Source organism: Camelus dromedarius, chromosome 8 (genome assembly GCF_036321535.1).
Source record: "Camelus dromedarius isolate mCamDro1 chromosome 8, mCamDro1.pat, whole genome shotgun sequence".
Lineage (NCBI taxonomy): Eukaryota > Metazoa > Chordata > Mammalia > Artiodactyla > Camelidae > Camelus > Camelus dromedarius.
Genome location: NC_087443.1, coordinates 19873550 through 19896333, shown reverse-complemented (window position 1 = coordinate 19896333; position 22784 = coordinate 19873550). Strand labels below are relative to the sequence as shown.

Here is a 22784-nt window from a genome sequence, read left to right as displayed (position 1 = left end):
GTGGACCATGCTTTTCCTATTTTTTCCGATTTGACACTATCATGAATAAGGCTGCAATGAATGTATTAAGGCATTTATAGTATTTTTGTTCATCTTTTTCCTTTAAATTAAATTCCAAGAAATTGAGAAATTTGGCAAAAAAGGTTAAATGTTAAAATTATTATGCAAATAATAAGATAACATTGTAGAAAAGTTAGAAAATGCATATATGGAAGTAAAAAAATAAAAATACTTATTTTGAATAATGCCAGGTTGAATTAAAAAAATAATTAGCAAATAAATACTATGAAATGCAAAATTAACCCAAGCAATAAAATGATGAAAGTACAAAAAAGCGAAATGAAAAATTTTTAATTAAAAAATAAAAATATAATCTTTAAATTAGAAATATAGTTAACTGTTAAAATTTTAAATATGTGAACACCAGCACTGTACTAGTTAATTGAAAACTAAATAAAATAGATCATTTAATTTAGACAATAATTAGATTTAAAATAATGAACAAATGAAGATAAGTAGAAAATTAAAAATTAACTGAAATCCTACAACTTAGTACATTTCTAATGAGAACATTCAAAAAGCACATAATTTAAATTAGGAAATAAGTAATATGAAAATTATAAATACAGATAAGCCATAAGGAAAATCAATATTTTAAGGGAGAAAATATATGAGATGATAAATACATTTTAAAATGCAGATATGTAAAACCTTATAAAAATTAAAGCCACTCAACGCATTTGGAGGTAACTTCCTGCTGAATACCCTTCCAGACTTTTCATGCATCTACAGTATCAAGTTCATAGCATAAGTGTGCAATAATAATTTGGTAATTTTGCTAATGTTCATTTTTAATGCTAAATATACCCAAGTTTGTCAAGTAACGTCTCTCTAATCCAGCCAGGTCAGAGATTTTAGTTGTCGATTTTTATTTGCTTTTGTTTTCTTTTCCCCTTGAAAAGTACTTGGAAAGTACTTGTCTTCAGAGTCAGGGCCCGGGGTCAAAGTAGGGCTAAGGTGTGGTCCGGCAGGTGCCACACACACACACACACACACACACACACACACACACAGATGTGGTCAGACAGATGTGATCAGCTCTGTTTGAGGGATGAGGTAACAGCAGTTCAGAGCAGCCAAGTGTTGGGGCAGGTTCTGTTGACTCCAAAGCCCGTGCTCTTTCCCACCCTACTTCCCCCAGAACTTAGGGGGTACTTTGGAAAGCCAAGAGCCATCTCTGGCACCTTGTTTAATCTAAAACTTACATTATAATGATGGAACAGCACAGTTTATCAACTCTTAAATACTTTTAATCATCAGATAGTTACAAAATTCACATACACCATTCCAAGAGGTCTGTAAACTGCCTTCAGACGAGCATGATTTTTTAAAAAAAAATTTTTTAAAAAGAGAACTCACCTTTGGTTAGGTGTCTGGGCACTGCTGGTAATGGCGTCTTTTTATGATGGTCCTGAAGTGATGGGTGTTCCTTGGAGCTCATAGCTGATGAAATGAGGAAGGGGATGTGAATTGCCTTTATCTTCTGCACACCATTCCGTCGGGTGGCAATGTCACAAAAGACCACAGGTAAAATTCTAGAACTCTTTCCAAAAGGAGAAAATAAAACCAGAGGCTGTCTCTCATTTCCAGGATCCTAAGAGGCACATTTTGCTCCCCTATTCCCACTCCACTGTCAGCTTTCTGAAATAAAGTAGCAAGATTAGCAGGCTTTGCTGTATCAACTCCATGGCCTTGGAGCTCAGCTCCACAGCCTCAGGAAGGCTCCTTTTCAAGGTGGTGACCCTCACTGTCTCCAGCCTGGGCTCTGCCCTTGTTTATAGCCTTCAAAGCAGCCTGCCTCCTGGAACGGGGGTTGGTGGCAGGCTCACAGACAGGGCAGGACCACCAGATCTTCACTTGAGCCTTTGCAAGCTAAAGCAATAAGTGTGACCAGGTTTTGCCTGCTTCTTCTTGTTATGGTTATTGTTTGCCTGGATAAAATGGACCAAAAAGATGATTTCTGTACTTGGGGGAAGAGGTGAGCCCCAGCCTAGGAGTTGCTTGCTGTTTATAGAAAATCTGCCAAGGAAGATCTTGAATGAGGAGGGGTGGGGAGCCTGGACAGATGCTGTAACAGCAGCACTGTGATGGGAAGATGAAGAGGCTCTGCCCCTTCTGGGGCGCACGAAAGCCTGAAGGACCCTGGTGCGGTGGGCGGAACGTAGGGTGCACGTGGGGGCGGGGTCCGTGGGGGTGAGCCCAGGACTGAGGCGGTGGGCGTGGCTGGAGAGAAGCGTGGCCTGGTTCCGTCTGGTGGAACCTCTTGAGCAAGGACCTGGTTTGGGGAGTAGAGGGAGAGCCTCAGGGAGACAGAGGGGGAAAGAGCACAGAGCTGGAAAAGGAGCCCCAGGGTACATCACAGAGGCTGAGGAACCAGACTCTACAAACCCCTGCTGAGCAGAAGGGGCGTTTCAAAAGTGCTCATCCTTTTTAGCCGAGAAGTACCATTGCCAGAAATGTGACTCATGGATACACTCACAAAGATTCAAATCATGAAATCGTTATGAGATGTGACGGTTTCCATCTCATAAATCACCGGGATGTATGTCCAGAGGGGATCACAGAAGCCTTATTGGTGAGGACAGAGCCCAGCACAGGGACAGGCTCAGCCACTTCCCATCCAGGTGTGCGGTGAGGTCTTGCTACCACGGCCACAGGGCAACTCGAGCCGCCCCTACCAAGGCGTTGGGCAGCAGAGCAGGGCATAGACCGGCACACATGAGATGATCCCATGTATCAAAAAAAATTGGTTTTACACTCTGTGACCATATAGACAGGCCTATGGCTAAAACTTTGCTGGAAACTCATCTGTGGATACTTCTTGAGTGGGGGCAATACTTTGTAACTATTATTTCATATTTCATGACCTTCCATTGCATTTGCATTTTTTAACCATGCACACAGATTCACATGTATTATATTCGTATATAACATATTCTACTCACATATATTTTGTTCAAATGGCCAAAGAAGATTATGATGTGGCTGTGGGAAATCCAGTGTTGAGGGTGTGAGGCCCTGGTGCCTGCTTCTGCAAGGCCCTGGGACTTCTCCGGGGGCCACACTTCAGGCAGCAGTGAATTCTGGCATCACCTGAGAGCCATGGTGGCTGCAAGGACCCAACCTTCAATAGGGCAGGGTCGGGGCAAGAAGAGCTCGGGCAGTAATCTGTGGGTCCTGAGAAGTCTGTGGCTCTCCTGGAGGCCCTGGAACCTCAAAGCTCCAGAAAGTCCCACCTCTCCACCCGATCATGCCTTGAGATATTTTGTCACCAGTATTGTTTTCTGTTCCACAGGAGATACCCCGGCTTCGACAGGACCATGCTGCAGAAGTGGCAGGTACAGTGACCCCCCCTCAGAGGGCTCTAGGTCCGAGGAATCCCTCTGGGGATGCAAACCAGCAAATAGCTGAGGTCCCAGTGATGAAGAGAGAAAACCTGTGCATGAATCAGGAGGGATCTTGTTTTATTAATTTGCCCAAATGTCCCAAATATTGCCCTGAAAAGATTTCAGTGACTGGAGGTGATTCTTGAGCATTGGACTCAGAGCTGGGGAGTGAGGGGGCATATGTGTGTGTGTGTGTGTGTGTCTGTGTACACAGGCCCTGTGTGCACACATTCTCCATCTGTGAAGACGTGCATGTATGTATGAATGAACACAGCTCAGGACTGCACAGCGATCACCACATCTTGTCCTGGGAAATCACACGTGGCTCCCAGCCTGGAGAAGCTGACATTCAACTGTGGGTTGTCAGTGAAAGGAACAGACCCCAAGAGAGCCAGTCCTACAGATCACATGGCAGCAAGAAAGTAACTCTTGATCCCTCGTGTCCCAAATCCACTTCCTTTCCCAAGAAGCAGGACAAGGAGAAGGGAGGTCACAGCATGCAGGTCCCATCAGAGATGAGGGATGTACGGGGCTGCTCATTCACCAGCTGGCCTTGGGGACTTTTCCCCGAATACAGTCCCTGTCTCCATGTGTGATTGTACGTCTTCAAGCCGAGGCCCCTAAGAGCCAGTGTTATCCACACAGGCAGGGTCAGGGAAAAGAAGGTTCCTAAAGTCCCAGAGGAAGACAGATCATTCCACCTGTTGGTGAGAGCCTCTTTCCCTGTGACTGTAAGTCCCCTCAGCTGTGTGTTCAGTCATAAAGAGGTCAGCAGCAAGTTCACCCAGCATTGGTGCTATTATTTTAATCAGCTTTGGATCATCCCACCCAACAGTTAACACAAAAGAGTGCTTGGACTGCCAAGCTGTGTTCTTGTGTGTGTGTGTGTGTGTGTTTTCCTGGCTGACTTTGCTTCCTAACTAGATTTGCTTCAGTTCATATTGGAATTAGTGGGCCTCCCTGAGATGGCCCGGCTCCACGCCGAGGTGCAGGGAACAGGGCAGGTAAGTGCAACCTGCTCTCACCTGCACAGCGAGGGTCTCCTACACGGGGCTGGGAGTTAGACCCCTGTGGTCCTTAGGAAGAGGCCAACTGTGTTTGGTTTATCCCCTCTTTGTCTCTTCTGGTAGAAAAGGGACATCAGCAATTTTGAGTATCTCATGTACCTCAACACCCTGGCCGGGAGGACCTACAATGACTACATGCAGTATCCGGTGTTCCCCTGGGTCCTGGCCGACTACACCTCACAGGTGCGTGTTCACAGGGATGCTGCGCAGCTGTCCTGGGGCTTTCTGATGACCAGAGCATCCATAATCATGTAGAGCCTCTCTGATGGGGTTCAGTTCCCCCGGGGCCTGCCTGGGGGCTGCTCTGGGCTTGGCCCCTCGCCTGGGAGGAGGCCTGTGGAGTCTGGCTGCCTTGGTTCCTGAATCTAGCCCCACATGACTAGGACGATAGATAACATGCACCCCAGAGGGCTTCCTGGTTTATTTGCTACCGTGAATGCAAGAGATACCCATCTGCTGAGATACTGCCATGGACAACATTGGTCCATCAAGTGAAGTGGGCCATGAAATTTGTTCTTAGAATCAACATGGAGAGAGAGGGAGAGAGAGAGAGAGAGAGAGGAGGGGAGGGTGAGAGAGAAGAGGAGAGAGCGAGAGAGACACAGAGACACAGACCCAGCGAGAAGGTACTCCTCCCTGGTAACCTGACTTCAGTGACTGAGATGATGGTCTGTAGACTTCATCTCGGAGCTGGACCGAGACATGTAGCCACAGGGGAGGCTGATGGCAAGACCAGATCATCTGCTCTTTGCCTCTGTCCCTGGACCTCAGCAGGCAGGGGAGGAAGGAATAGAAAAATGACTCAGCTAGACCAAGGTGAGGTTACTGGGGGACGACCAAGCTGTAGAGCAGTGTCCTGACCACCTGAGCTCTGGCCATCGGGAGGTGTCTTGGGCAGTGTAGGTAAAGGGCAAAATGTGGCCGGGTCCCAATTCGGATCAGCCCCGGCCAGTCCTGCCTTGGGCTGTTCAGATGGCTGATCCCTAGAATTTGGAGAGAAGCCTCAGCCTTTGGTGACCTCCCATCCCCACTTAGGACATGTAACACAGCAAACCTCACCAGCCACATGTTGCTTCTTACTGCACTAATGATCATCTGAGGCCGAGTTATTTCAAAACCGAGACGTACCAAACCCAGCTTTAACTCACAGTGTGGCAAAGCGGTGGCTCACCGGTCTCTTTTGTCTAGCCCATACTCTGTATTAAAATTTGATCACTTACCAGCATTTAAAAAGCTGGATTTCCAGTATCTTTTGGAGGAATAGGAGATCTGGCAACTCTGAAGCCCCATTCTGCCCTGGCAGAGTTGGTTGTAGCTGACTGTGGGTCTCCATGGGGGCCGCCACTCGTGGGGGTCTCAGGCCCACCTGCTTCGCTTCTGTCCCTGCCTGGCTTCAACAGGTGTGAGACGGTGGGAGGCCCTGCCTCCCCAGCAAAGCTGTGGTGATTCACTCCTAGTGAAAGGGAAGAGAGGTGTAAAGAAACACCTCCTTTCCGGGGAGTTCGTGGCTCCCCTGCTAATACGCAGAACATCTCTGCTAATAAAACATCTCCGAGGACACCCAGCCCTGGAAGCTCCACGTGCCTCCACTGTCGTGTATCCCAAGGGCAGGGGAAGGGGCGCCAGTGCTGTTTTCATTACCCGGAAGGGAGTGCGCCTCCAGAAACATGAGGTCCTTCCTCCCCTTTCCTCCCCAATCAAATGACTTCTAATTTCCTGTAAAATCAGTTTGATTCTAAGCAAGGACCCTGAACTGCTCCGTGAGGGCCAGAGCCAAGCGCCCCCTGACAACAGGAACCCTTCTGAACGTCTCTTGTGTAACCAGTGGCGATGTTCTAATGTGGGTCAACTTGACACAGTTCAGTGTGAACTCAATCTTCCCCTCCTCTTATTTTCCATCTCTCCCCTATTAAGTCTTTGTGGATCACTGGCTGCAAGGCTGTAAAACCCTAGCAGGCCTGCTAATCGCCAGAGGGGGGTCAGACCAAACAACAGTAAACCGATAAAGAGAACCATAAAACTAAAGAGCGTGGCTCCTGAAGTCTCGCTGGGGCACAGGGGGTCCTGGGGAGTTAACTCCAGCTGCACATCTGCCTTCTAGACATTGAACTTGACGAATCCCAAGACTTTCCGGGATCTTTCGAAGCCCATGGGGGCTCAGACCAAGGAAAGGAAGCTGAAATTCATCCAGAGGTTTAAAGAAGTTGAGAAGACTGAAGGTGGGTAGACACCAGCTCGATTTATTTCCTGCGTTGCTTTTCATCCGAATGCCTTGAAGTGAGAGTTGATAACAATTTAGATGGTCACCTAGGCGACAGACAATGACATCTGAATAGAGAACTCTCTGATTCAGTGGTCTGCACCCTGGCTGCATGTGCGAATCACCTGGGGAGCTTGTTAAAAAAGATACTGATGCCCAGGCCCCACCTCTAGAAATTCTGATTTAACTTAAGTCTGTGCTAGGGTGTGGATCGGGTGATTCCAACGTGCAGTTGGGACTGAGAACTATGGTGCCAAGAGCTAACACTTCCACTCCCAGAGGCAGGCAAAGGCCGGGAAGTGACATGCGTTCAGCACTTTCTGTACAGCAAGTGCAGGCCTGGCTGTGATCATAAATACAGCGGTCGTTTTCAAAGAGGAGGACACTGGAGCTCAGAGTTTAAGCCGCTCACTCAGGATCATGGCCTCCAAGTGGCAGAACCTGCGTTTGTCCGGCTGTAGAACCTGTTCACCAGCACATCACCTGGACAGCTGTCCCCACATTCACATGCCCCCTGTACTGTAACCGCCTTATTCCTTTAGGTCTATTCACTTCTTAAACTTCAATGAATATATTTTAAAGACAATTTTCTATCATGTATTTGACACCAGCTCTATTGGTTTTCTCAAACACTTTGAAATAAACGTAGAACTGGTAAAATAAGGAATGTCCACCCATGAACCATGAAAGCTTATCTTGAGAACCAGAAGCAGCACACTTTGCGAAGGCTCCCTCAGCCCCGAGGCCCTGCCTTTGGTGAACAGGTTCTCGGCACACAGTCCCTGGGAGCCTCCTGGCCCCCACCTGGGACCCCTGTTTTGCATGGGGCTGGGGGAGGTGGGAGGAGGTGGGAGGAGTGGGCAGGCCTCCTTACCCTGATTATTACCTCCTATGGCTGGAGTTCAAGCTACTGTTCTTTGGTTTAAGCTAATTTAAGGCAATCAGGACTGCATCATAGCATCCCAGAAGTCCTGAGCCAGACGAAACAGGTGTGCTGCCAACCTACTGGGTTGGTTTGAGGTCCCTCACCTGACCCCAGAGGCTGTTCCTCTGGCTCCACCAGGCTCTGCCTTCCAGGGAGACAGGGCAGAGGGACATCAGGTCTCCCCAGCTGTGTCCCACGCAGGACCCACTTGGGTACCATTCTCTCCCATATCAACCTGGGTGTGCATTGGAGCCACACACAGTGAGTTTGCGCCCTTACACAAGTACATCCAACAACCTCCCCAAACAACTCTGATTTAGAGAACTCCCGCATGGCACTAGGGAAGGCTTAGGGCTAGGGGTGGGCCTGGCAGTGAGATGGCTGAGCGGCCGTTTAGGGGAGATGTCTGGGGCCTCTGCCGACCGTGCCTCCAACCGGTTCTCCCACTCACTAATGATGGGAGCACGGCGCTCATTTGCTCTGGCTTCTTCATTGGCGGAATGGGGGTAACAAGTAACCCCGACTCGTAGGGTTGCTGTGTGGACTCAGGGAGGGAGTGACGGAGGGGACACAGCCTGCACAGTGTCCTCAAGGGCACCCTCGCTGTTACTCTGCTGGGCCGGTCTGGCCAGGGCACTGCTTCTGACTCGACGATCCAGCTCCTCCATCCCTGGATGGAGCAAATTGGAGATATTTATGCCTCTCCAGTCTTGGTCCCTCTGGGACTGAAGACACTATGTTCTCACTCACCCTGGGGATGGGGGGGAGTGTCCCCAAGTTAACAAGCCTCTGCCTCTCACACAAGTACTTTTATTCTAAATGAGAACAGAAGGAGACAGTGCTGCTGGTGGGACTGGATCACCTTGGGGCTCTCTAGGTCCCGCTTAAGTCAGAAAAGCAGAGCTCTGTCCCCCCAGTGGATCCTCAGCAGATCCTTCCCGGAGCCTGGCTCTGTCTGCATGCCTGAGGGCACCCCACTGGGGACTTGGCAGCTGAGGGTCTCTAATGTGCTTGCCACCACTGGTGGCTGTTGGCCAAATTACACTGACGTCTGTGAAGAGAACATCAAGGCTCCAGCACCAGCAGGGCTCACACCTGCGGGTCTGCCGCCTGCCCGAGCACAGGTGGGGATGCCACCCCATGCGTGTCCTTTCATTGCAGGAGACATGACTGTCCAGTGCCACTACTGCACCCACTACTCCTCGGCCATCATTGTCGCCTCCTACCTGGTCCGGATGCCCCCCTTCACCCAGGCCTTCTGCTCTCTGCAGGTAAGCACGCCCACTCCCCTACACACGTGTGTGCACACACAGACAGCTCTGTCTCACAGACTAAGAGCTAGGCTTGGACCAGGTGGGGACCCCACTGCCAGAAATCCAGTCTGGAGACCAGGATTCCCACTGGACACAGGCTCCAGGATGCCAGGCCGTCCAGATGAGGGCGGCTGCTCTTCGTCAGATACACCTCTATGTGTGCCCAAAAGTCTTGCAAAAAGACTCTAAAATATAAGGAATGAGAGATATGGGGAAAAAATACTTAGCATGAATAGGTTTTAGTGGAAAAAGGAAAAACAGGAAGCTTGAAGACTTCCTTGAAGGTAGGTGGTCAAAAATTAGAAAAATAAAGACAAAGAAGGAAGAACCGAGAATACCACTGTGACATCAGAATGCATAAAGCGATGCTCAGTACAAGCCTGAAGGCCTAAAAGGACGAACAAAATATTTAAATGCTGAAATGAACAGCCAAACTCGAGAAAGAAACTAACCAGTTTGCCCACCCATAAACTAACAGACCATCACACCAGCTTAGGGTCTCTGGGTTTCACAAATAAAAATACAGGATGTCCAGGTAGATCTGAATTTCAGATAAACAGTGATTTATATTTATCTGAAATTCAGATCTAGCCGAGCATCCTGTATTTTACCTGGCAGCCCAATACAAGCTGGCAGTAGGCAAGTCTGACTCTGAGTGGATGGTGATGTCCAAGACACGTGGGTTTCCTGGGACAGGGTCCCTCATGGGCAGCTGAGGAGTTTTTTTCTCTCTTCCTTTCTGACTCCATCACTGGGATCCTGCTTCAAGGTTATCCCGGGACACAGGTTTTGACTGGGGAGAGCCATTGGGTATCCTAGCAGCAGACAGCTGCCTCAGCCAACTCCAAAGCGAACACACCGCAGGGCCCAAGTTTAGGGCCCTTCCTGATCCAGGCCTTGCAAGGGTCCTATGGAGAGGAAGGCCTGGCCGTGATGGGTAACAGACTGCCGAACCTACATGGACTCACTCTGACAGCCAAGTTTCACCAATGGAAAAGCATGCTTGTTCCAGGAACTGTGTGTTTTGGAGTGACTTCATCGGCAAGGTCACTCTTTGTGGACACTCAGATGAGCTTGACCCCGAGAGACGAAAAGCCACCCTAGGTCGGCATCAAAGCGCGCCCACTCCTGGGCCCTGGGCAGGAACGGGTAGGCAAGGTCAAGGCGCTTTCTCTGGTTTGGAGCAAAAGCCCTCCTGTCTTCTGTGTCCTGGCACACTTCTCGCTCCTGGAAGGCACAGATCGTCTAGACATTGTATAACTCCTCTCCCTGGAAATTCACTCAAAAATAACAAATGTGCTTCCCCTAAGCCTTTCTCAGGCAACAGGCATTTTAAGTAAGTTTGGTTTGGAGAACAAACAGCCCTGGAGCTGTACCCGATGCCAGGAATCCCCTCCAGCGGTTCCTCCGCCATCCACAAGAAGGATGATCCCTGCTGGCGGTGATGCTGAGGCATCCCAGGACGGCCCTCCACCCAGGGAGTGCTGGTGCTTCACAAGCTCCCCTGTGGCCCTCAGTCGCACGTGTTAACTGCCTCACCTCGGCCTGTTATGAAGGGTCTTCTCACACTGGGAGGAGGGAGATGGAAGTAGAAGCAGTGTCAGCTGTGAGCTTTGTGTCCCATCTGATCTCATCTGAGCAGTCCTGGACTTGTGCAAGCTGCTTCTCTTTGCTTTAAGCTAATTCAAGACAGTCGGGACTGCATCACAGCATCCCAAAAGGCCTGAGCCAGGCGGAACAGGTGTGCTGCCAACCTACTGGGTTAAGGCCACTTGTAAGCTAGTCGTAACAGGTCTGAGCTTATGTTAGCCGGAATCGGTCCATTGGTGACCAGCCCAAACTGGGTGAGATAGTCTAAACCAGTGTGAGATGATCAGAGGCGATTTTCTCTGCTTTGGGGAGGGTGGCGCAAAGGCAGTTGTATTAGCTTGAGGTCTTTGACTCCCGTGTCGAAGTCTGATGTGACTCCTAGTTATTCGGGTTCCAGTCTATCTATGGCACATTGGCCCATCCGAGTTGCAATCTCCACAATACTTCTGAATTGGCTTCCCCTTCCTTCTTTTAACTGCCTCCTCTAGTAGGTCCAAGCCTTTGGAACCAGGAGAACCAACAGTCTTCTGCTTTTTCCTTACAATAAAAGATGAATTGTAGCTCCCAAGGGGGTGTGCACAGAGCCTCTATCTGGGGGAGTATGCTTGGCTCCCCTGTGGGAGCCTTGGGATCTTTGCTTCACCCCTGTTGATGACAAGGAAAGGCGCCTCACTGCGTTCTTAGCAGCCTGAGGCTTCCAGCCCCCAGCCCCAGCATGGACCATGAAGTAGGGGAGAGGAAGAGAAGGGGAGAGGAAGAGAAGGGGAGAGGTGCAGAATCTCGGCAGCGGGGCCCTTTTCACTTATCCGGGAGCAGAGAAGTGAGATTGGCCTCTATTTCCAGAGCAGGTGTACATCCAAGAGTCAGCCTAAGAAAGTGCATGCTCTTCTGTTCTGCATTAAGCAAACTCTGCCTCTGGCCTGTTATGGGAATAAGCCAGAGGGATGTGCTTGCTCGATGACTTGGCCAGGGAGGGCTTCGATGTGGAGAGCTGGTTCCTGTGCAGGGCACCTCGTGTGGTCTGATGGAAGGTGGGTACAGCATTCCTTGGGCAGTGGCCTGCCCGCTAGGCACGGTGCAGAGGGATGTGGGCAGTCTAAGAACTGCAGTGTGGCATATTCTGATTCCTAGGCATAAGATTTCCTTTATTCTCTTCACATTTAAGCCTTATGAAGTTCTGGCTGGTCTTAGAATTGATGTCTACCTCTCCTGTTGCTGTCTCTGCTTTTCTGTCCCAAACCTGCCGTTACAATGATAGACTCTTACCATCCAGAAAATATGATATGTGGGCAGTGTGACCCAGGCACAAGTCGGCTATGTGCCCTGTTATCCCGAGTCCCTTGGGGTGTGGGACTACTGTTGACCAGAGCTGGGGGCTGGCCTCCCAGGATGCTGTAATTCTCAGGAGTCTCACCTACCGGGAGCCAGTGTCTGGGAGCCTTCCTACAGCTGAGCAGCCGGGAAGCCACCCCGCTGCTGGGGCCAGGCCCCCACTTCTGCCCTGTCACGAGCGCCCGTTGCTTTCAGGCCTGAGCTCAGACCCAGCCTGGGGGTTGGGGAGGGGAGGGCAGACCAAGGCAGCCAGCGCCCCAGTGAGGGCACAGTGGCAGTGCCACTGCCACCGCTGCTGCATTTAATAAGGAACTGAAATCAAGTGCTGTGTTAATTAAGTCACAGCCCGTGTGAAGTCGGCCATTACCAGCGGTCGGGAAGGGTTTTCTGAACCACCTGAGGCGAGATGGCTGGTTTTGCGTACAACATATGCTAACTGCGGAGAGAACCAAGGGCTGTGGGTAGCACTTGGCCCAGGCTGATCAGCTGGGGGCTGGGTGGGTGCCAGCCCGGTCCGGGTGTAGTTGTGTCCGCACTACAGGTGTAATTGTTACTGCGCTGACTCAGTGGGGAGTAAGAAAAGGCCCAGGTGATAGAGTCAGGCAGACCTGGGACGAAGTCCTGGCTCTAGAACTTTCTAACTGCTAGTGCTGAATACCTGAGCCTCCGTTCCTCCTCCTTTAAAATAACCCGACTCGGGCTGATGGGGGCAAAGTGAGATTCATCGTGAGAACTGTTTGCTGCTTCTGAGGGTTCCGTACGTGTGCACTCTCCTCCCCTTCAGAGCAGGCAGCACATTGTATGTGGGTTTTATTTGAGTAAAAGACCATATCCTACAGGAAGGAAAGCTAACGACTAGTCTGGGTCAGCCTGTCCTCAGTGGAGAGGGAGACGGAGGAGGCAGCTGAACTGGTACCTGGGCTTCCCAAGTCCATGTCGGAGCTGGAGGAAGCCGCGTTGGCCCCTTGACTCCTTTGGTGATGGTGTTGCCTCAAGACCGCCCGGACAATACTCTCGCTACTTCTCTCCTGCCCCGTCCCAGGACCCCACTCCTCCTGCCTTCCCCTCGTACCTCCACTTCCATGTCTAATAACTTCCAAATCCTTCTTTTTATTTTTTTGAACCCATGGTTACCTTCCACATGGATGCTGGGATTCGGGCCCAAGCCCAGGATTGCTCCCGAGTTCCCAGTGTGTGAAAGGGAGGGAGCCGGGCTCTTGTGGTACCTCTTCCCGTGTGCCTGGCCTGCGACACATCACACACGTACACACTCACACTCACCAACACTCTCTCACATCCACAATTTGCAGAGCCGGGCATGGGAAATTAAAGGGACTAAGAGATCCCTGGAGCACACACTGCAAGTGGGTGCTGAAAACCCTGCCTCCCCGCCCCCAGGTCCTCTTGGTTCTAAAGCTAAGGCGCTTTCCACTCACTCTGCATGTGGCCTCTTTGACGGACAAGCGCCAGCCGCTTAGGCCAACTGATGTACCGACAAGGTCCTGTAAGTGAACTGTTTACCTGGGGTGCTTTTAAATTCCTGGAAAGGTTATCTGCAGTGAGACGGGGTCATCCCCCTGCTCATAAAACCAGTCCCGTAATTTGGATGTGGTGGGTTGATTTGGGTCAGACCCACCTGGAGGGAAGAATAGACTTTCTAGCACATGTTATCAGAATAGCTGTGTGTTAAGTTTCTTGCAGCCCATGCAGTTACTGGACTTCCTAGGGGTGCGGGTCAGGAACTGAACGGGCTTTTTCCAGCACAGCTTCCCTCCCATGTTGGAGAGGGGTTAAAGAGTGTTGCCAGTGGAATGTCTACCCAGGGCACAGGTGCGCGTAGACTCCATGTCTTCATGCAAAAGGAATGGTGCCTTCTGTATATACACTCCTTTCAAGGGCATTTCCGATTTTAATTGCTGGACCATAATTGTGAACTTTCCTCTGATTTTAACTTCTGTCAGTGCTCAGCAACAGTCCTTGTCGGCTACATCTGCTTTCATTATTTTGCTTTTAATTTTGATTCCTCTCTTAGTAAAATTGAGCACCTCTTAAAGCGTTTTACCTGAGGAAAGATGTCCAGGGTTATATTATTTCTGAATGTTCAGAATGTCTGTCTGGTGTCGTTACATCTGAGTGATGTCAGCTAGCCATCAAATCCAAAGACTGTAACCTTTTGCCTCAGAAACTTCCAGACTGAGAGGCCTCGTCTTCCAGCTTTAACATCACCTGGGAAACATCTTCTGCCTTGTTGGCAAAGGAACAAGGTGGATCCTTTGTTCATAATAATAGCCTTACTATTAGTTCTCTGTCTGTTTGACTACACAGAGAATTCATTATTCTTGATATTCAAGAGTGTCTGCAGAACAGATTTAGGAGCAGATATCAGCACAGTAATTTCCTCTGATCACTTCGCTTCCATCCAATCTCCAGACTTAATTTGATTGTCGCTTTCTTTTGTTTTGGACTTTCTTTATGGGGATGCTCTGGGAACCTAGATTGTGTTTTTCTCCCTCTCTCTTCCTTCCATCTCCTCTTCCTTTTCTCCTTCCTTCTCTCCCCGAGAGTTAAGTCCTGGTGGGACTCCTTGCCGGCAGCCCCCGGAGTTTGTGTCACCCCACTGATTTACGATACCAGTAACAAAGCAGCTCCGCTTTCCCTTCTAGGGAATTTGGCGTTTCTTGTGTATTGCAGAAGTGAGAAAACCCATTCATTTTGAAACAAATGTATGCAAATACATTTATTAATCTAGGAAATCGGAAAATCAGTTATTGCTTCTTTTATAAATAATACAGGCTTAAGTTTTAAAGATATTACTTTTCCTAAAATGCATTAGACAGCTGTGAAAAAAATAACATTTTTCTTTGTGGTAATATCTTTAACCAGATTTGTAGCACTAACAATATTTCCTATGTATATATTATTTTTATTTAATACAGGTAATCTTTTTATTACCAAATCATATTGTTTCTCAGGAGATTACCATCAGCACTCATAAAAACTGCAGAAGGAAAATAGGACGACGAGGAGGCATCAATCTCCCGTGGATATAAGACTCAGGCTGCAAATTAAATATGCAAAACTCTTAATACATTTCAACGAGTGACTTGTTAGGGGCAGATTTATTTAAAAACACTCTCCCCACATTTTTTTTCCATTGCAGTTTGAACCTAAGGGTGGGCATCATCCCCTAATTTAAGCCAAGAGCAAAGTGATCTTGGAGGAAAGCCACCTCTTTAAGCTGCTTATGTACTGTGTTTGGTTGTGACCCCAGGGGAGTCCCCAACCCTGTGCAGAGAATGACTCACGGGTCTCCCTGGCTCCTCACATCTGACTGAAAATTGACCAGCCTGCCAGGATGCCCAGGTGTGTGGCAGGTTCTCCCTTCTCAGAAAGAGCAGAGTCCTTTGGCCACACACAGTAGATCATTTACGCAAGGCCCAGGGGTTCCCCTGGGTAACTGGCACTAGTGCAAAGCATGCCCTTTAAAGTTATATCCGTAGTTTTTTACCCCAGGTCTGCCATCCATTGCTTTGGGAAAATCAGTGAACTTTGAGGAGCCTCAGTGTTCTGCCCTGCCAAATGGAAGTGCCAGTTCCTTCCTGATGCACCTGCTGTGAGGACTCAGAGAGGGCATCTCTGTGCGTGTAAAGTGCTGACACATTCATTATCCTTCATCTGCTGCTGCTGCTGCTGCTGCTGCTGCTGCTGCTGCCGCCGCCGCCGCCTTAGATAAATGTTGACGGGAATGACGGGAAATCTCAGCCCAGCAGAGTGCAGGGAGCTGGTCGGGCAGAGGCAGACACTGGCATTCTGGTTCTACCCTTTGCTCTTGGGCCACACCTGCACTCTGCAGAGCTTGGCAGAAGGAAGACAAGTTCTGGCTGAACAAGACAGGCCCGGCTTCGATGGGGACAAGTGAAGTATTGAATCCCAGGGAGGAGGTGTCCCTTGAGTGTCCGTAAACTTCAGCAGACAGACCCAAATCCCAGTTTCAGAACCCTTTCCTGAAGTACCTCTGCCCCCAACATCTTCCGTCCTCCAACTGGGACCTCTCTGCTCTTCCCAATGCCCACATCACCTGAGGAATAAGGGTAGAGACAACTGAAGAGATCTGACCATTCAGATGAGAGGAGCGGGGAATCCAAGGGAAAAATTTGCGTTATGTCTAATGTGGTCCAGTCCCAGCTGCCAAGCTTGGGGCTGCATGGAAACACCTGTGGAAATAAATGGGCCTTGGAAACCAGGTGGGCTTGGTATGTGCTGCACCCTGAGCTGGTCTTGAGGGGCCAGCCTCCCATCCCTTAAAGCCTGGTACGCCCCCAGCTCTCCATCCTCAGACCTGTCCTTGCTTGTCAAGGCTGCTGTGTTTGATGTCTCCAGGGTCCTGACCTGACCTGCTTTCCTCCACTGCTGCCCCTGGCCAAGGCCTTGTCCACTGCCACCTTCTCTGTCACCAGGCTGGCAGGCTCGCCAGGGGTCAACTTTTCCAGAAACTTTTCCTGCACGTGGAGTGTCTGACCCACTCTCTGTCCTATGGTGGGTCCTTCGGGTCCTGTCTTTGTGCCTGATTCAGGGCTGGCCCTCAGCAAAAGTGGGGCATGATGAGATGACTGACCTGGTTTTCCTGTCTCTGAGCTGAACCTTGATTTCCAAACCAGGAAAACATCGCTTCCTTTATTACATGGGTCCTGCATCCTCCATGGCCGCTCACAGTACAGGGTCCCAGGAAGTGGGTGCGTGAAGAGATGCCTGAAGGAACCCGTGGATGGACTGACCCGTGCACACGTGTCAGGGAATGAATGGACGGTTCTAACAGCAGAACCCGAGCCTCGGTGACAGAGAAGACAGGACCACCTGGCGGTGCCTGTGCAGCCTAAATTCTTGCCGTATTCGGCTGATTGTCACCCCTTTATCTCTCAGGGTGGAAGCTTCGATGTGGCAGATAGAATGTTCCACAGCATGAAGAACGCGTGGGAGTCGGCCTCCAGGGAGAACATGAGTGACGTCAGGGAGCTGGTCCCGGAGTTCTTCTACCTGCCCGACTTCCTGACCAACTGCAACGCCGTGGAGTTCGGTGAGTGGAGCCTGGGCAAGGCAGTGGAGGGGCCGGGCAGCGCCGGGCTGTTTCCTGCAGCTCGTGGGTCGTGACATCAGGATCTTTGCCGGGTGACAAACTCACAGGCACTCACCAGACCAGTACAGTTGGCGTGAGGCCTCCACTGGGTGGGAGCTGAGGAAGGACACAGTCCCCGGCTGCAGGACCACGGAGCTACAGTTCCACCCATGGCCCTGTCCCCAGGGGTCCCCAGGCCTCAGTCTGCAGCGAGCTGGCAGCCAGGGAGCAGGAGTCCTTGCTGATAGCTAGGCTGGCACTGCCGTGCTGGATACCCGGGCAAGCCCCAGCCCCTCTCTGGCCCCATTTTCCTCCAGGTCCCACAAACGGGTTAAGTGGGATCCCATGAGCAGGACCCAGAGATGCTGCATCTCCCAGCACAGATTGCTGGGGTGTCTGCGGGCACTTGTCTGGGCATCCTTGGTGGCTCCTCCTCTTTCCTGCCCTCCAGGACCCACCCCAGAGTGAGCCATGCCTTCCTACCTGCTGCTTTAGAGGAGGTCCCCTGGGGACTGTACCTTGGGGGCCTTGACGACACGTATCAGGGCAACTTGTGGAGGAGGGGTGTGTGGTCAGAGCCCCCACAGGGCTCGGCCCTCCCTACCCAGAGGCGGGGGATGGAATCCCCCACCCCGAGGAAGGCACTCACAAACCAACACCAGCGCACACCTGGTGCCCTGGAGCTCCCCTTCCTCAGGGCACCCCTTCTTCCTCCAAACGGCACATGTGGGCCTGCACCTCCAGCCAGACCAGGTGTGGGCCCAGGGGAGCACTGTTGAGGAGATCCAGCCCCCGCCTCAGGCCCTCGCCTCTTGTGTGGCGGTTTGCAGACAGAATGCCAGCGGGGCATTTAAAGCATGCCCGGGTCCAGGAGTCTGAGCCCGTGGATCTTGGTGGCCTCGGCAGTGTTCAGATTCTCAGATCTGTTTCACATGCATCAGGGATATGAAAACCTGAAAATATAAAGGGCATTTCCCATCAGATGTGAGGAGGCCCATGAAAGGAGTAAGTTGGGGGAGCTGGTGGAAGCTGAATGGAGGGGCTGCCAACCAGCCTGGGGCGAGGGGAGCGCTGGAGGGAGGTGGAGGCGGGCTCTCTGCAGAAGGGGAGGGGCCTAGCTGCATGCCAAGGACCAAGGTATCCCCAGGGAATTCAGGAAAGCAAGTGGCTATTAAGCACTTACTGTATGCAGGCACTTTTTAGGCACTGGGGTTTAGTTGGGTGTCCTGAGGCGGATTGCCCTGAAGGTATAGTTTATACTCTGCGGGCACGGGTATAGAACATATAGACAAATAAATCAGTGAAGTACTGTCCAATCTGATGAGTCCTATAAGGAAAGAAGGTAGGAAAATGGTTCGAGGTGACTCAGGCCCTGTGTCACTCTGGTCCTCAGGAAGGACCCACCTGAGGAGGTGGCAGGTGAGCTGAGACTGTGTGGTGAGAAGGGCCAGGCCAGCCCTGTGGGCCGGGGAGGGAGAAGTGCTTTCACTGCAGCTGCACCGGGAGGGCTCTGGGGGGTTTCAGCAAGACTACGGCTAACTTTTATTGAGCAACCATCATAGACCTGGAACTAGTCTAGGCACCTTATGTGTATTTTTCTCTTTTAACCCTTATACCAGCCCTGGAAGGCTGCAGGTAGGAAAGGTGACTTCCAAAGAGGTTAAGCAACTTGCTCAAGGTTGTGCAGCTCATAGGAGGGAGAAAGACTCAGGCTGGGAGCCAGACTCCTCTTCTTAATGTCTGGAGGAGCTCCCTCTGAAAACCTGCTGTCTTCACTTTAAAAATGGAGAGTAAAGGCATAAATCATAGAGCTGAATGAAGATTCAGTAAGATGTTGTGTGCCCAGCACCTACCTAGCACAGCGCCCTGGCATGGAGTGAGGTGCTCAGCGTCCCCGGTAGTTGTCATGGTTACTGTTATCATTTCCTTATTGCTTGGGCACCGTGTACAAGCCCCCAGATGAAGACGCATAGAGCAGAGGGGAGGAAGATGTACAGACAATGATGACACTGTAGTCATTTTATGCGACTTGTGAATCAAGCACAGACACTACCTGGGAAGCAAGGAGGGCCTTGTGGAGGGTGGAAGGGTTAGTGCCCAAATAGGAATATTCAAGGCGGATCCGGTGGGCTGACTTCTGACAGAGGAGGCAGGAAGCAGTATGGCCTTGGCAGGAACTGGCGGACCTGGACAACACAGTGTTTATACCCCCTGGTTCCTAGTCCAGTGTGGGTTCCCATTTATCCCAAACCCTGACCTTTCTCATCTCATTCAGGCCGTATGCAGGATGGGACAGCGCTGGGGGACGTGCAGCTCCCTCCCTGGGCTGATGGGGACCCTCGGAAGTTCATCAGCCTGCACAGACAGGTGAGCTGAGTGGGATCATGGCCACGTCCCAGTGTCCTGAATGAGGACCTCAGTATGCCCTCAGTGTCGACGGACACTTTCTGTCCAAGCCGAGGGCTACTGCTGAGCACTTCTAAGGCCTTATATGACTGGAGAGCCTTGGGTTGACAGGAAAAGGCTTGGGTTCTGGGCTCTTTTAAGAGCTCCGTTAGGCTTTGTCTTTGTACGCTTTGTTGTGGGACTCGCAGGGGAAAGCAAATCCATATTCTTGTTGGATGGAGGGCAAGTCAGTGTCTTTATTCACCCCTACAGGCAAGGCCAAACCCTGGGCCATACTGCCCAGTATAGATCAGAGAGAGGCTGGAGGCCCAAGGAGCTGGCCGTGGCCAAAGGGTTTTCCAAGAGTAGGGAGGACTTGGCTGATAAGCCCCAGGATCTGGCTACCTTTACCCAGAGAGGCTGATTGGGTAGGGGCCAGACGCCATTTGGGAATACATATCCTGGATCAGATACCTGGGTTAGCATAAATACACGAAAATGTGTTTAACATTATTAGTAACCAGGGAAACATACATCAAAACCACGAGATGCTACTACACACTCACAAGAATGGCTAACATTTAAAAGACTGATAAAATCAAGAGTCAGCAAGGCTGTGGAGTGGCCAGAATTCATCCTGCACTGCTGGTGGGAAAAAAAAAAATAGTACAACCACTTTGGAAAATAGCTTGTTTGTTTCTTATAAAGTTGAAGATGCATTTGCCATATCACCCAGGAATTCCACTTGTAGGTACGCACCCAAGAGAAATAAAAATATGTCCACAGAAGAAAAGTATGTACATAAATATTCATCAGTGTTATTTGTACCAGTCAGAAACCAAAAACACCCCACATGACTATCAACTTGTAAATGGATGAACAAATGATACAGCCACACAATGATACTCCATTGCTATTAGTTCGCAGTAAAAAGGAACAAATTTTGGATACACGAAGCAACATGGATGAATCTCAAAGGCATTGTCCTAAGCAAAAGAAGCCAAAACCCAAAGCTACGCACTATGGGATTCTATTTTGTGACATGTTGGAAAAGGTAAACTATGGGGACAGAAAGCAGATCAGGGGTTACTAAGGTCTGGAGTAGGAGGTAAGCAAAAAGGAGTGTAAGAGAACTTTTTGAATGGATGTAAATATTCTGTATCTTGATTATGGTGATGACTGACATGACTGCATACGTTTTTCAGGACACATTAAACTACAAGTTTAGGGAAAATTCTATTATACATAAACTGTACTTAAAAAAAAAATGGGGCAGGCCTGACTAGTAATAATGAAGCTGTGTCCTTTCCTCTGTCTGTCGTTGGCGAGGAGAAAGTTCTCCTGGGGTTTAGCCCTGTCGCTGGAAATTCGGTGACAGCAGGCATCACACCTCCTAAGGCTTTATGCAGGTGTAGCCTTCTCAAAGCCTTTTTGGCCATATGCCTCAGAAACTTAACCTGATGGAGATGACCTGACTTTCCCAAGCCCAGGTGTAATTCTGCACGTCCCCCCAGAAGATCAATAAGGGGAACCCAGACAATTCCAAATGATCGTCTGTGGGTTCTGGAGACTAAGCTTTGGAGTTGGGCTCTGCTCAGCAGAAACGGGTGAACTGGGACATCCCAACACTGGTCCACATTTCTTCTGGTTCAGAGTTATTTTATGAACTGGATGGGCTGGTCAGACCCATTTTGCCACTAGCTGGAGGCAGAAATTAGGTGGTCCTCTAGTGGACGGCGTGTCTGCCCGCTTAGTGCGTATCCAGCCCAGGGAGGCATCACTCATCTCTCCTGTGCGGAGCTGCATCCTGAGCCACGTGCCCACTCCTGATCTGGGCAGAGGGCCCATGAGTCCGTTGGGAGGCCTGCGTTTTCATGCTTTCATGCTTGGGTTTTGGTTCCAGGCTTTGGAAAGTGACTTCGTTAGTGCCAACCTCCACCACTGGATAGACCTCATTTTTGGCTACAAGCAGCAGGGGTCAGCCGCAGTGGAGGCTGTTAACACCTTCCACCCCTACTTCTACGGTGACAGAATGGACCTCAGCAGCATCAGTGACCCCCTGATCAGGAACACCATCCTGGGGTTTGTCAGCAACTTTGGGCAGGTGCCCAAACAGGTACGGTATGCTATGTCCTCTGTCTTGCTTTCTCAAAAGAGTGTGTGGAGGGTGAGCTTGGATGGGAGAGAGAGCGAGGAGTATAGAGGCCTGAGAGCCGAAATGGTCCACATCATCTCCCTATGCCTTCAGTGTCAGGGCTTATCCCTCCGTCACCATCTGATGTTGATGGAGGTGAAGACATCGTTAATGACAGTGATGAACGCTAACGTCATTATCGTTATCTGTGACGTGTGTGATAGACACTATGGTAAATCCACAGAATTTAATTCTTTATGTATGTGTCTACCCTCTCGGGTTGTTGGAAAGATCCAATGAGTTAAGACATCAAGTGCTTGAGATATGATAAGCACCCAAGAAATGTTAGTTATGCGTGTGATGACCTTACTGAATTCTCTCATAAGCTCTGGGTATAGGGATTTTTCTTCTACAGATCAGAAAACTGAGGCTCTGAGGGTCTAAATAATAACTTGCCTATAGCTGCACCATTGGCAGGCGGCAGCGGTAGAGCTCCCACCCCATCTGGCTGGCTCCAAAGCCTACGCCATATTGGCACCAGCGTGAGAGCATCCAAGTCCTGCCGGGGCCCCTGGTGAAATGCAGGGGCCTTACGCCGGCCTTTTGCTCTGCTGGCTCCGTTTCCATCCATGTAGTCACATGGCAGTGTGAGTCTGTGCATTCATGTCCCCGTCCTGATGACGGTATACAAGAGAGTTAGGCGCTTATCTAACTGATCCCTGCCCTGTTGATTCTCAGACTTCCGTTCAGAGTAGAGATGTTTTATCCCTGAGCACAGCCATCTGGGTGCAGAAGCATGGCCCCACCCAGGAGGCACGCTAGGAAATGAGTGCACAGACCCAGCCAACTCCAGGACCATCCTGAGGAGTGGCCCTCCTCACATGTAACCACGAGGCTTGGGTGGGCTCACCTAATAATATCTCTTCTGCCTGGTCTTACGTGATGTGCTCACGTTTGCTCAGCTCCTAGGTAGGGGAATGTGGAAGGGCCTGAGGGTGACTTGGAGAACAAACCACAATCCAAATGGGGGTTTGGCCAAGGAAGTCTTTGTAGAAAAGAGAGAATTTCAGTGAAGAAGCTTGGGTAGCCAAATGGTTTCATTTCTTTAATTTTTAAAAGAATTGATAATACAGATGAAACAGATGATTCAAAGTAGCAGCTTAAACCATCCAACTGTGTCCTGTATTATAGACTCAGTCCTTCCCCTTAAGCAAAAATA

At 50.2% G+C, this 22784-nt stretch overlaps 1 protein-coding gene across 6 annotated transcripts in view; it reads left to right on the top strand.

Annotated features, from left to right (window-relative positions):
• WDFY4 (WDFY family member 4) overlaps positions 1-22784 on the top strand; it is a 267352-nt gene that overhangs the window by 229994 nt on the left and 14574 nt on the right. For all 6 annotated transcript variants that reach the window (XM_064487947.1, XM_064487946.1, XM_031460981.2 and 3 more), the window contains 7 exons: positions 3356-3398; positions 4577-4696; positions 6615-6732; positions 8860-8969; positions 16854-17007; positions 19322-19413; positions 21335-21547. In XM_064487947.1, the coding sequence (XP_064344017.1) occupies positions 3356-3398; positions 4577-4696; positions 6615-6732; positions 8860-8969; positions 16854-17007; positions 19322-19413; positions 21335-21547 (850 nt within the window). The remainder of the gene's footprint in view (positions 1-3355; positions 3399-4576; positions 4697-6614; positions 6733-8859; positions 8970-16853; positions 17008-19321; positions 19414-21334; positions 21548-22784) is intronic.